Below are 12,469 nucleotides of genomic sequence, written 5' to 3' on the forward strand. Positions count from 1 at the left end.
TGAAGATGTTCACGTCTAAAACTAGAGGAAGTAACAAATGTAAACTTACTATGAGGAGGAAACCTAACCAAAAAACAAACAACAAAATTTACAAATCAACTGAGGTACAAAAATCTAACCGGTCCAACCTAATAGAAGCAGGTAATTGTAAGGCGTTCACTCGTCTTGAGATCGTTCGCTGCGGGACGGCGTAGGTTCGAATCCGGCTCTGGTCGGAATTTATTCGGCCTACGTATAGGGCCGGTGGCAACCCACCATCGTGAGGAAATTGGGAAGCTACGAGTGAGTGAGCGTAATCCGGTCACGGAGACCTACTATAACGGCTGGGGATACGTCGGGCTGACCCCCCGACTATTCCAATACTGGTTGAAGATCTCCACGCTTAGAGGTGACGAAGGAAAGCGTGGGAGGGAGACCGGCAGTCGGTAGGTATGCCTAGGCCCTTTATGGGCTGTTGCGCGACGGATTATTTATTAAATTGAAGGCTCCGGCCTCCCTTTAAAGATGGCCATGGTACAGAACATGCACAGGTAAAGGTATATACCTATATATCATTATCTGTGGTAAACATGTACACTCACTGATAGGCACGTATCCAAGGGGGCTTAGGGGGCTCGAGCCCCCCCCCCCGAAAGTTTTCGGTTTACACTAGATAAAATGATGTTTGTGGTTTCTTTTGGCGTGAAATAAAATAATGTGACTAAATTTAAGAAGATAAATAATTATCGAGGCAAGACGAAGAACGTTCTATAAACTTCTTATTGATATTAGCACGTATCCAAGGTAGGATACGGGGGATCGAGCCCTCCTTCCAAGAAATTTTTCAGTTTACACTAGATGAAATTAGGTTTTTTGCTTCTTGAATAATGTGACAATATAATTTAAGGAGAGAAGTAATTATCGAGCCAAATGGGGAATGTCCTATAACTTTTTATAGATAATAGCACATATCCAAGGTGGGAATCAGGGGCTCGACTCCCCCCCCCCCTTTTTCAGGATTTTTTTCTGTTTAATAATAATAATAATCCGTTGCGCAACAGCCCATGAAGGGCCTAGGCTTACCTACCGACTGCCGGTCTCCCTCCCACGCTTTCCTTCGTCACCTCTAAGCGTGGAGATCTTCAACCAGTATTGGAATAGTCGGGGGGTCGGCCCGACGTATCCCCAGCCGTTATAGTAGGTCTCCGTGACCGGATTACGCTCACTCACTCGGAGCTCCCCAATTTCCTCACGATGGTGGGTTGCCACCAGCCCTATACGTAGGCCGAATAAATTCCGACCAGAGCCGGATTCGAACCTACGCCGTCCCGCAGCGAACGATCTCAAGACGAGTGAACGCCTTAACCCGCTCGAGAATTTTGGCTTCTCGAATAATATGATGATAAATTTAAGGAGATAAATAATTATCGAGACAAGACGGAGAATATTCTATAACCCTGTTATTGTTAATAGGCGTATTCAAGATGGGGGAGGTGGTTCGAGCCCTCCCACCGCCAGGGAACTTTTCAGTTTACACTAGATAAAATTAGGGTTTTGGCTACTTGAATAATGTGACAATAATTTAAGGACAAAAATAATTATCGAGGCAAAACGGAGAATGTTCTATAACCCTGTTGCTGATAATACGGCACGTAAACTTTTCTTGCGCTTTTGGTGTTGTCGCAGCGAACTTGAGCACTATGTAGAGACTTTCTATTCTAGAATATAATGAGCATATAAATACGCGGCTAACAGAATCGGTTAATGAGACTTCAGTTCATACAGTCGATTAGTGATCAGTCAGTGTCTATGTGTCACCGAGCCACCCTTCGACTGATTTTTGGTTAAAATGTCTACACAGTACATGACCTCTGTATAATATGTCAAATCGTAAGATGTTGCCTTTATAGTGAACAAGCACACAAAATAAAGGAGAAAGAAGAAAACCGAGGGGCATTTCCACCGGTTGAGGATATTTTTTCATCTGTGGTCAATAAGAGCTACCACTTCCAGGTGACGATGACAGTGGCCTACTAAGGAAAATTTCACACCGTGTCGCCTGAGGATTTTACAAATCGAAAGTAGGTTTGTGCGGCCCTTTGTGTCGCTACGGTGTGAAACGTTGCTGTTGATTGGCTCAATCCAAACGACATGTATCGCGTCCGCGTGTCCCTTCAGTCTGAAATCTTCCTTTTTTAATAGGTCTTGAAGATTAGTCGCAAGGATGGAAAATTAGGGCTTAGCTAAGGTTAGGTGCGAAGGAAGGTGACAGAACCCTAAAGGATAATATACAAACCTGCAGAAAGAACGCATCTTACTTCAGTCTCCAATACGAAATGATAAAAACTTCTGGTGAGTTGATTTTAAAAAATGTGTCCGAAATAAAGAGAGTCGTGCCCAGGATTTTCGGAGGGGAGAGGGTTTACGCATACTATTTTTGGTGGTCAGTCTTCATTTTGCCATATTTTCCTGTCTTTGACGCTCTTTTTTAAGGAATACTGGGTCAAATGGGGTTTATAACCCAACCAACCCTCCTTGGACACATAACTTGATATAAATGAGTAAGCATGTGATCATATCGGGATACAAAACATTAGATGTGTTGGGAACGGAAGGGTTTACGCTGTGCATTAGTTTCGCGATCCAGCTTCCTTTGTTTCGTGCCGATATATGACAAGACTGCGGAAGCTCTGACAGACAATTTTTGAACACTTGCGAGTGCTTAGGCCTGAATACGAACAATTTGGTGGGTTTCGGGTGTTATAAGAACTGCAAACATGGGTGGACAAGACTCGTTGCTCAGGCTCTAATCAGAGATAAATATTCGAGAACTGTCTGCGTCCAGTTGGCAGCCCACAGTTTGAATATCGCGTTGCCCCGTGCATGTGTAACAGCTTTGTAAAAACACTTCTGGTACATAGATGTTTTGATGTCTGATGAGAAGAAATGGACATACACACATACTGAGATGGTTCCGACACACAATGATAGTGCATGAAAACAGAGGGGTCACTTGGTAAAAAAAAAATGTCCCAATTTCACCTTCCGATTAAAATGACAGCCTCAAAAAGTGGCGACGATTTAGGGGATAAGTTGCTCCCATATTTTTGCCTCCCCGCTATCACTATGGCCTTTTAATGCTACTAAGCCTTGTCTACCAAGATAAAGTAAACTTTCCTTGCACCCCTCCCCCCTTCGTTTTGGAACCAAATTGCCACCACTACCTTAAACATACAATTGTGGGAGAAACGTTATTGCAATATTAGAAGATGAAGGTAAACCCAGAGAGAAGAAACCAAGACTACTAGTCTTGAGAAGAAAACGACCTTGTTGGTTTACACTGCGGCCGCAAAAAGGGGAAAATATTCAGATATGAGTCTAGTACTCTACTAAATGAATAACTAATAAATTTACTTCTTATATTTCACGAAAGCAGCAACGATTTTACAGCACGAAGAAGTAAGTTCCTTGCGAATTTTATTTTCAACACGAGCAAGAAGTTCAAACTGTGCCTACCAGGTGGCGGTAAAGTATGGACTCTTGACGAAGGAGCAGTTTCCGTACTTCGGTAACAGATGGCGGCGTTGACGTCAATCAAATCTACTATTGTAAGGTGTTGTTTTCCTCGTATAAAGAACGGAAGTGATTTCACAACTGACGTGACCGAAATTGAAGCTACTTCCGCCAAGATATGTGTGTCAGAAGCTGTTATTTATAGGGACGTAGCTGATTTGTTGTAAACGGCTACTCAAAAATGAAAGTAAAATAATAATAATATAATAATAATCCGTCGCGCAACAGCCCATGAAGGACCAAGGCATACCTACCGACAGCCGGTCTCCCTCCCACGCTTTCCTTCGTCACCTCTAAGCGTGGAGATCTTCAACCAGTATTGGAATAGTCGGAGGGTCAGCCCGACGTTTCCCCAGCCGTTATAGTAGGTCTCCGTGACCGCATTACGCTCACTCACTCGGAGCTCCCCAATTTCCTCACGATGTTTTAAAAATTCCAAAATTAGATTTTTATGTCAAACAAGGTACGCTTTATTACTCAAATGTAAGTGGTGGCACTTCAACGAATTATTTTGAAAGAGGCGTGAGGAGTTTGGTAATATACCTATTTTAAATTTAAGAAATGTATAAAAATTAAAGAAAAAAAGTTGACCCGGATAATGCCTTATCTGAAAGGTCGAGTAAAATCCTCTCTCCAAGGATCTACGAATACGACTAACAATGTAATAAAAATAGTTTAATGGTAGTTTAGGGCGTCTGGTTGTCACAAGGGAGGCCCAGGTTCGATTCCCAGGTGGGAGTTTTTCCAGCAATGTCCCTGCATTGAGCAGCTCTCGGGGTAAAGTAAAGGCGGGCGGAGTGTGGTGCGGTGCTGATCAAATCACCTCCACATCCATGCCTTCACGATATGTTGCAATGTGCAGGTGATTATTTTACTTAACATTTATACCTTTTTTTATGTCACCGCCTGATCAGTCCTGCAAGAAGAATATGTCGACGTTCGTGTATGTGTTCCCCATTTGCGGCAAAATCTTCTTACAATAATCAGCTAATTTGCCAAGAATGGAAAACCTCACCTGCTACAAGTAGTAAGAAGCTTACAACGAATAAATCGACCATCCCATTTCCCACAAGGTCATCAAGATCGATCGATCTCATGTTTCTCGTGGTCACTGGCAGGGAGCCCCTGAATCCAGCCGCGCGATACTCGCTGAAGGTCATTGGTTCGCACCTCAGACCCTCTTCGGAACCCAGGCAGGCGCATTTGCAGTGCCACGAGCAGAAGCATCTGTCGTTTTCTTTCACGTGGATTCTCCTGGCCGCGATGAGTTCTCTGTACTGGTTCATGAGCTCAACTGAAAAAGAAATCTTATTGTAATCATTATTATTGGTTGATTCAAATGAAAGTTAACGATCCATCAACATTTAGCTGCAACATTCACTTAAAATACCAAATGAGAAGTACACATTATAAGAGCTAAACACCCCAATACATAAATTAGCCTACTGATCGGAATTTATTCGGCCTACGTATAAGGCCGGTGGCAATCCACCATCGTGAGGAAATTGGGGAGCTTTGAATGAGTAAGCGTAATCCGGTCCCGGAAACCTACTATAACGGCTGGGGATACGTCGGGCTGACCCCCCGGCTATTCCAATACTGGTTGCAGATCTCCACGCTTAGAGGTGACGAAGGAAAGCGTGGGAGGGAGACCGGCAGTCGGTAGGTAAGCCAAGGCCCTTCAGGGCTGTTGCGCAAAGGATTATTATTATTATTATTATTATTATACCATCAAAACACAATATGTATTTTATATAATGTTGAATGATTAGTAAATATTACAAGGCAGACAAGAAGGGCATATTACAGACAGAATGTTCTTGTCGGACTTCCAGAACTTTCTAATTCATTACTTGCCTCATCCGGTGGAAAGATACCAGATTCAACAATCTTAAGAACTTAACTCATTAATGCTATTATTTTTGTATTTGGAAGTGAACACATCTACTATCTAAAGGATTGTAGTAATTGTCCACGATCATTTTCAGTATTTTCCCCCTTGCATTGATATTTACGTATGCTGTTGCCGAGATTGTCATCGCTTGTTTGGTGTTTTGTCTCATGTCAGTTCTTGAAGCTCTCATTGCTGCAAAAAAGCGCATAAACGTAGTGATGGACAATATGCTTCGTGATGCTTATACATCCCACTCCACCCACCTTGCTAAGTTGCTCAAATAGGCTAATCGGGACTCGACGAGCAGTGAGATCCATCCTGTGCAATACGCTTCCACTAGAGGTCTCCCATTGATTACAAGTCATTACGTTACACGACTACATCACAGGGATGTAAAGGAAACATACAGGATTTCTGAAAAGTCCTTCTGTTGTAGATCGCTTAATCCATTAGCAAATATTGCATATAAAAATAGTTCCTAACGCATGTAACAATCAATCGTAAGAAAAACTGTAAAGAATGTGGGAGAAAAAAATTATGGTTCCGCCCAGGATCGAACTGGGGACCTTCTGCGTGTAAAGCAGACGTGATAACCACTACACCACGAAACCTGTTGAGATGTGGACAATCTACGAATCCATGTCATACTGCTCGTTCATTTGCTGTGTACTTTGCAGACCAAGTTTCTAAAGTTATCTCATTTTAGATCAAAAGTGACAATAAATAGAGTTGTATTAAATTATGGGTTCAAAACTAAGTATTTATAGAGCAAACCGGGCACCGCTGTTGTCCATGTGAAATATTGAACCTCTACATTTCGTGCGGTGAAAAATACGTTGTGAAATAATTGGAAGAGAGGTGAATTTACAATTGAAACTAACAATGAATCGGTAATTAACACGAGAGTAATTGGCAATTTTCTTCCACTAACATCTACAATTAAGCAATGACATAACAATAAAACTGTATACTGCCGAAACTTTTCTTTTTCGGACATGATTTTTTTATCGAGGACGGGCTGTGTTTGTAAATTCCTCTTCCCTAAATCTTTTAATCCCATGGGCATTATCGGGCGCACGGGGAGCGAGAGGGGGGCAGTTGCCCCCCTAATACTCTGACTTAGAAAATTAGTACAGAGGCAGACCGGCAGTCGGTAGGTACGCCTAGGTCCTTCATGGGCTGTTGCGCAACGGATTATTATTATTATTATCATTATTAATCTTATAACCGTTATTAAACATTAAAAAAGTAATTCAAGCCGACAAAAGTTCGGAGAGCAACTACAGAGTGGGAAGAAGGTGCATTATTTCCTATGAAAATGAAGAATCCAAACTTCGTTCCCATAGCAAATTTCTTGTTAATAACACCCTCCGGCGCCAACTGAAAATATATTTTTGGAGGGGTAAGGTTGACATAAACAATGTTTTATATATGTAAATGTATACAATATCTGTCCTTCTAGGTAAATTTTTGGGAGGGCAGAGTGTGCCTTGCCCCCCCCCCCAGTCGACGCATATAACACTCCCATACAGGGGTGCCCACAGGGCGCATGGGAATTTTTGGGGGGGACAAAATGTTATACCAATTCTATATATCTTCACACAAAAATGGGGGGGGGGGTCGCATCGTTTGATTGACTTGTTATTGATTTTTACGGCGAGTGCCGGACGTCATGGGTTCGATCCCGGGTTCAGTCTCCGGGAATTTTCGGCCTGTGTATAGGGCCGGTGGCAACCCACCATCGTGAGGAAATTGGGCAGCTTCGAATGAGTAAGAGTAATCCGGTCACGGAGACCTATTATAACGGCGGGGGATACGTCGGGCTGACCACCCGGCTATTCCAATACTGGTTGAAGATCTCCACGCTTAGAGGTGACGAAGGAAAGCGTGGGAGGGAGACTGGCAGTCGGTAGATAAGCCAAGGCCCTTCAGGGCTGTTGCACAGAGGATTATTATATTATGTATAGTTTTTCTACCTACCTGTGGGTGATCGTGGCGATAGGGTTGAAATGAAACACCACCTCTTATGCTTTTTGAATCGGTTTGGATGGAAGGGTGGGGCGTGGTATTTGCATTAATACAAGTTTAGTCGAGCAGACAAACTGTGCAGAATAAGGTTGACTAACAATGGCAGTGAGCCTAAAGTATCTAAAGTAAATATATATTGCTTAAACATGTCTGTATTATACAGTGACGCAACCACAGGGGGCCGGGGGTCATTGCTCCCCTCAACCTTCGACGAATGTCAATTCTAGGATAGCAAGGGGGAACAAACATTGACGGCCAAGGGCACCTGCAAGGGGGGGGGGGCACAGAGGAGCAATTACCCCTTCAATTTCAAATTTTATGCAAATGAAAATTCATCTTGTAAAATGTTCTTGCTTGCTTCGCTCGCATTATCTGCATTTCTCGTTTTCGTCAAGTTCAGAGCTGTAGTTAGGGGCGGCGGGAGTCGGCCATGGGCGCCGAGTGATCTAAAAAAAAGTTGTAAAAGAGAGAATGCCATGGCGTCCAGTGAAATTATTTGCTCCCTATTAAATCAAATATTGTTTTCAATTGCAAAAATCGGATCTAAAAATTTCATTGCTCGCTTCGCTCGCATTCCTCTTTGTTTTCTCTAATGTCATGTATTTAAATAATATGTGTTGTAGGCTATATTTGTATTGAATAAGCTTTCAATATGTACACAATTTAGTGTTAGATTGTTGAATATGTATTTTCTATTTTATGTCGCATATGTGTAAATCATAAGTTGTTCGTGAGAGTTACGCATGTATCTTCGGAATGCATTTATCATCCATTTTCTGCCATTCAGAAATACAGTTTGTGTGCTTGTTTTCCATTATTAGCTAATGTGAAATTGACGGTGTTGAAAAAATATTTGAAATCGTTTGTTCCAAACAAATGCTTTAGCACAGACTTCTACCCCCTCTTTGCGTAATTTATGAGGATAATAACGTCTTTGTTACTACTACTACTACTGATAGCCATTATTAATGTAATTATTATTGGTACGTTTATCTTGGTACTTGCCCCCCCCCCCGAGACAAAATTCGTGGTTGCACCTCTGGTATTATATTTTCCCACAATTTTTGTGTGACAAAAATAATTTGAGTAATTAATTCGGCATAAACGGGGCGGGGATGTTCTACCTTTTGGGGGTAGTGCGTCATTGGCCTTCGGCGGGGATGGGCACCCCTGCTTCCCATGCACTTTATTCGTTAGATATGTTACCTTTATGTGTTTTCAGAATAAATTGCCCATACATTGGAAATCACTGACGGCGATTGGATGAGAAAAGTGGGGAGGGGCAAGGACTGTTTACTTTCTTCTCTGTAGACAAGGCCACAGTGCGTGGACAAAAAAGTGTCAAAAAGTGGAGTTTTGAACCTGCTGTACGAAACCATATTTATATGTAAAATACTATACAGGGTGGCTCAATAAGTCACTTAACACCCTCAGTACAAGGCCACTGTGGAATGGAATTTAAAATTGGCGATGACCAATCGTTATCTGGCCAAGAGGGAACCACATTGACGTCACCCACACGGTCGGCGGCCATCTTTATGTCCGCCATCTTGAATTCAACTTCAGAATTTCAAATGGGAAGGGGGTCGTGCGACATATCAAAATGGGCTAGAATTTCACGAGAAATGCAATGGTGAAGGTTTTTTCGACGTATCTTTAACCATTAAAAAGTTATGACTGAATTCTTGTACCAATTTGCTCCTTTTCGAGGTGTTAGAAAATGCCTTAAAATTTGTTTAGCGCTTCGGTAATGCATCGAGATCAAAGTGACGTCTATGGAGAGACGTTCGCATGCCATTGCACATTATTTTAATCGGATACATCCATGAAGAGCTGTGCATTATGAATGGTTGTCGCGAACAATTTACAGAATATTCGATGATTTTTATCTAATAACTAACTTTGGACAAAAACTGGTTCATAACGTTCCCATAAGTGTTCTGGTGTTCTTCCCTATTGAAAAACTGTAAAAAGTACCTTCTTCCATAAGCAAGGCTGAAAAAAACTGTTTATTTAACAAATCCAAGTAGCCCTAAGCATTTAAGGTTCCGTTGATGGAAAATTGACTAACCAATCATGTTCCACACAGCACGCCACACCATTAACTTACCAACACTAACCATTCAGCTTTGATCTGTCGAAAATGGGTTATCAGATAAAAATCATCGAATATTCTGTTTATGAACTTCCTTATGAACATAAACATTAGCCTTGTCACTGTGAAGGACTTTTAATTCAATGGAAGCGTCACAGTGTAAATTGTTCGCGACAACCATTCATAATGCACAGCTCTTCATGGATGTATCCGATTAAAATAATGCGAATGTCTCTCCATAGACGTCACTTTGATCTCGATGCATTACCGAAGCGCTAAACAAATTTTAAGGCATTTTCTAACACATCGAAAAGGAGCAAATTGGTACAAGAATTCAGTCATAACTTTTTAATGGTTAAAGATACGTCGAAAAAACCTTCACCATTGCATTTCTCGTGAAATTCTAGCCCATTTTGATATGTCGCACGACCCCCTTCTCATTTAAAATTCTGAAGTTGAATTCAAGATGGCGGACATAAAGATGGCCGCCGACCGTGTGGGTGACGTCAATGTGGTTCCCCCTTGGCCAGATAACGATTGGTCACCGCCAATTTCAAATTCCATGCCGCAGTGGCCTTGTACTGAGGGTGTTAAGTGACTTATTGAGCCACCCTGTAGTCTCTTAACCATAGAGCGGACATAAAAAGTTGGGCACGGAGTGTCACGGAAGTTTGAATTCTTCTAATACGGTGATTTTCGGCGAGTCCGGACACACTGTACATACGCCCCTGTTCGACACCCATCAATACAATAAAACAGTGAGATGAAATTAGGTTTTTATTTCTCCGATTGAACTTTCATGAAGGCTTTTGCCCCCCTCTAATCAGACGGTCTGTGCTCTGTGCACGCCTATGCCCTCCTGTGCTTAGAAAGAAGTTGCTGGTATTTCTCCCAACTGGAAATTTAGCAAATACCTCACTGATTATAATCCGTCGCGCAACAGCCCATGAAGGGCCTAGGCGTACCTACCGACTGCCGGTCTCCCTCCCATGCTTTCCTTCGTCACCTGTAAGCGTGGAGATCTTCAACCAGTATTGGAATAGTCGGGGGCTCAGCCCGACGTATCCCCAGCCGTTATAGTAGGTCTCCGTGACCGGATTACGCTCACTCATTCGGAGCTCCCCAATTTCCTCACGATGGTGGGTTGCCACCGGCCCTATACGTAGGCCATCGTATTATAAAGGTTGATTTTGGGGAAAGCCAGTGCTCGAATTGAGGGCGATAGTATCTCCCATGTTAAACCATAGAAGCCTCCCCTATAAGTACATTTTAGTTTAGCTTTCACGTGTTTTTTCTTTTACCTTGGTTAAGACAAGATATGTATGCCTACTTAGTTCTCCAAGCTCCATAATGTCACTTGCTATTCAGTTCAAAAACTCAAAATACACAATGTACAACATTTGCTTGTTGTATTCGAATTAAATAAATAAATTCGTAATTTACCTGTGCAATATGTTCGGCTTGGTAGAGCTGTTTTCATGTGGATATGAAACTCCCCATTAAGCTGTGGTGGCACAACTTGAAACGGTGAGTATCCATGATGTACTTCATGTGGCTCGCTCTCCTCGCAGTCGGTGAGTCGAACTGCGTACTTTGAAGCCTCCAGCCCCAGGTTTGTGACTATTGCAGTTACGATTATATTCGGGTCCATTGCATCCACATATACCTCTGTTATTCGTCCCAGAACACTGCAAGATATGACCTGTGTTATCAGGCACGTATTTTGAAATTTATTTCGGGGGGTAGGGGTCCGAAACAATAATAATAAAAAATATAAACGTTTAAATGAAAATAATTATATTATAATTATATTAAATTAAAATAATAATAATTAATAAATATTAAATTAATATTGTATTTCTATTATTACATTAATATGAAAAAGCTTGTAGTTATTAAGATCGCTAAAATGTATGAAAGCAACTGCGCTGGGAAGGAAATCAGTGCCAAATAGATAAAGAATTCAATATTTATTAAATAACAAGAAAGAATGTTAGATCCAGTTGACGAAAATTAAACTTTCAGATTCATATATTTGGTACTGTCATTCGACGAAAATAAATAAATTACAGCAAATACTAAACAAGTGTATTTTCATTGTTTTATGTTAGTACATAAAATTATGATTTAGTAAGTTATACATGACAGATATGTTTGGCGGGTCATTTAATCCACTTATGAACAATTGCGGACAATGATTAACGCTTTTCTCAAACGAAAGTGTCCACATACAGATCATACGATAACATTTGCATGTGGTGTCCGTTAAATGTCATGGTCTTACATGAAAACAGTCACCAATCAACCAAGGTTAATGTAATTTTTGGAAATTAATCAGATGACAATCTACCAAGAAAAGCTACTTTTCTCTCTGGAAACATTAAATTGTAGAGCAGTGTCATTTTGTAAAGTTTCGCGACGAACTAGGACCTGATGCCTCCATGACTGGCTACGCTAAAGCTGATACCATTGGATCCAATGTTTGGAATAGCCAAAATCTTGGAAAGTATCTCATAAGATCTAATTTGAAAACTTACATAATTCTGGCGAGTTCAACATAACGTGCAACTGATGTGAAACAAAATACTTGGAATGGGCAAGAAAAAAAATATTTCGCCCGAACAGGGACTCGAACCCTGGACCGTTAGGTTAAAAGCCTAACGCTCTACCGACTGAGCTATCCGGGCAGCTGCCTGCGCTAATGCAACTTTGCTATGGAAATACTCACATTTGGCACAGTGCCAGATTTCGTTACTGCGTTTTCTAATGCGCTGATCGAAATACTTCAAAAGATCAAACATTACCGAAGCATGGACTACGTACGACCTTCCCAAATTACACAGAAACTCAATTCCGTAAGTACTTTCTCCTGTAAATTTCAAGAAATCCCATTCCCGGCT

At 41.5% G+C, this 12,469-nt stretch overlaps 1 protein-coding gene and 2 non-coding genes across 3 annotated transcripts in view; all 3 read right to left on the reverse strand.

Annotated features, from left to right (window-relative positions):
- The window catches only part of LOC145985579 (uncharacterized), an 85,510-nt gene that overhangs the window by 12,444 nt on the left and 60,597 nt on the right, over positions 1-12,469 (reverse strand). Inside the window, exons 9-10 of the mRNA XM_083119649.1 lie at positions 11,013-11,257; positions 4,568-4,846 (exon numbers count right to left, since the gene is read on the reverse strand). Of these exons, the coding sequence (XP_082975775.1) occupies positions 4,568-4,846; positions 11,013-11,257 (524 nt within the window). The remainder of the gene's footprint in view (positions 1-4,567; positions 4,847-11,012; positions 11,258-12,469) is intronic.
- TRNAV-UAC (transfer RNA valine (anticodon UAC)) lies at positions 5,985-6,057 on the reverse strand. Its single transcript has one exon. It is a non-coding gene; the product is annotated as a tRNA-Val (tRNA).
- Positions 12,184-12,256, reverse strand: TRNAK-UUU (transfer RNA lysine (anticodon UUU)). The gene has a single exon. It is a non-coding gene; the product is annotated as a tRNA-Lys (tRNA).

This window comes from Lepisma saccharinum, chromosome 3, assembly GCF_977018435.1.
Source record: "Lepisma saccharinum chromosome 3, izLepSacc3.1, whole genome shotgun sequence".
In the NCBI taxonomy this organism is placed as follows: domain Eukaryota; kingdom Metazoa; phylum Arthropoda; class Insecta; order Zygentoma; family Lepismatidae; genus Lepisma; species Lepisma saccharinum.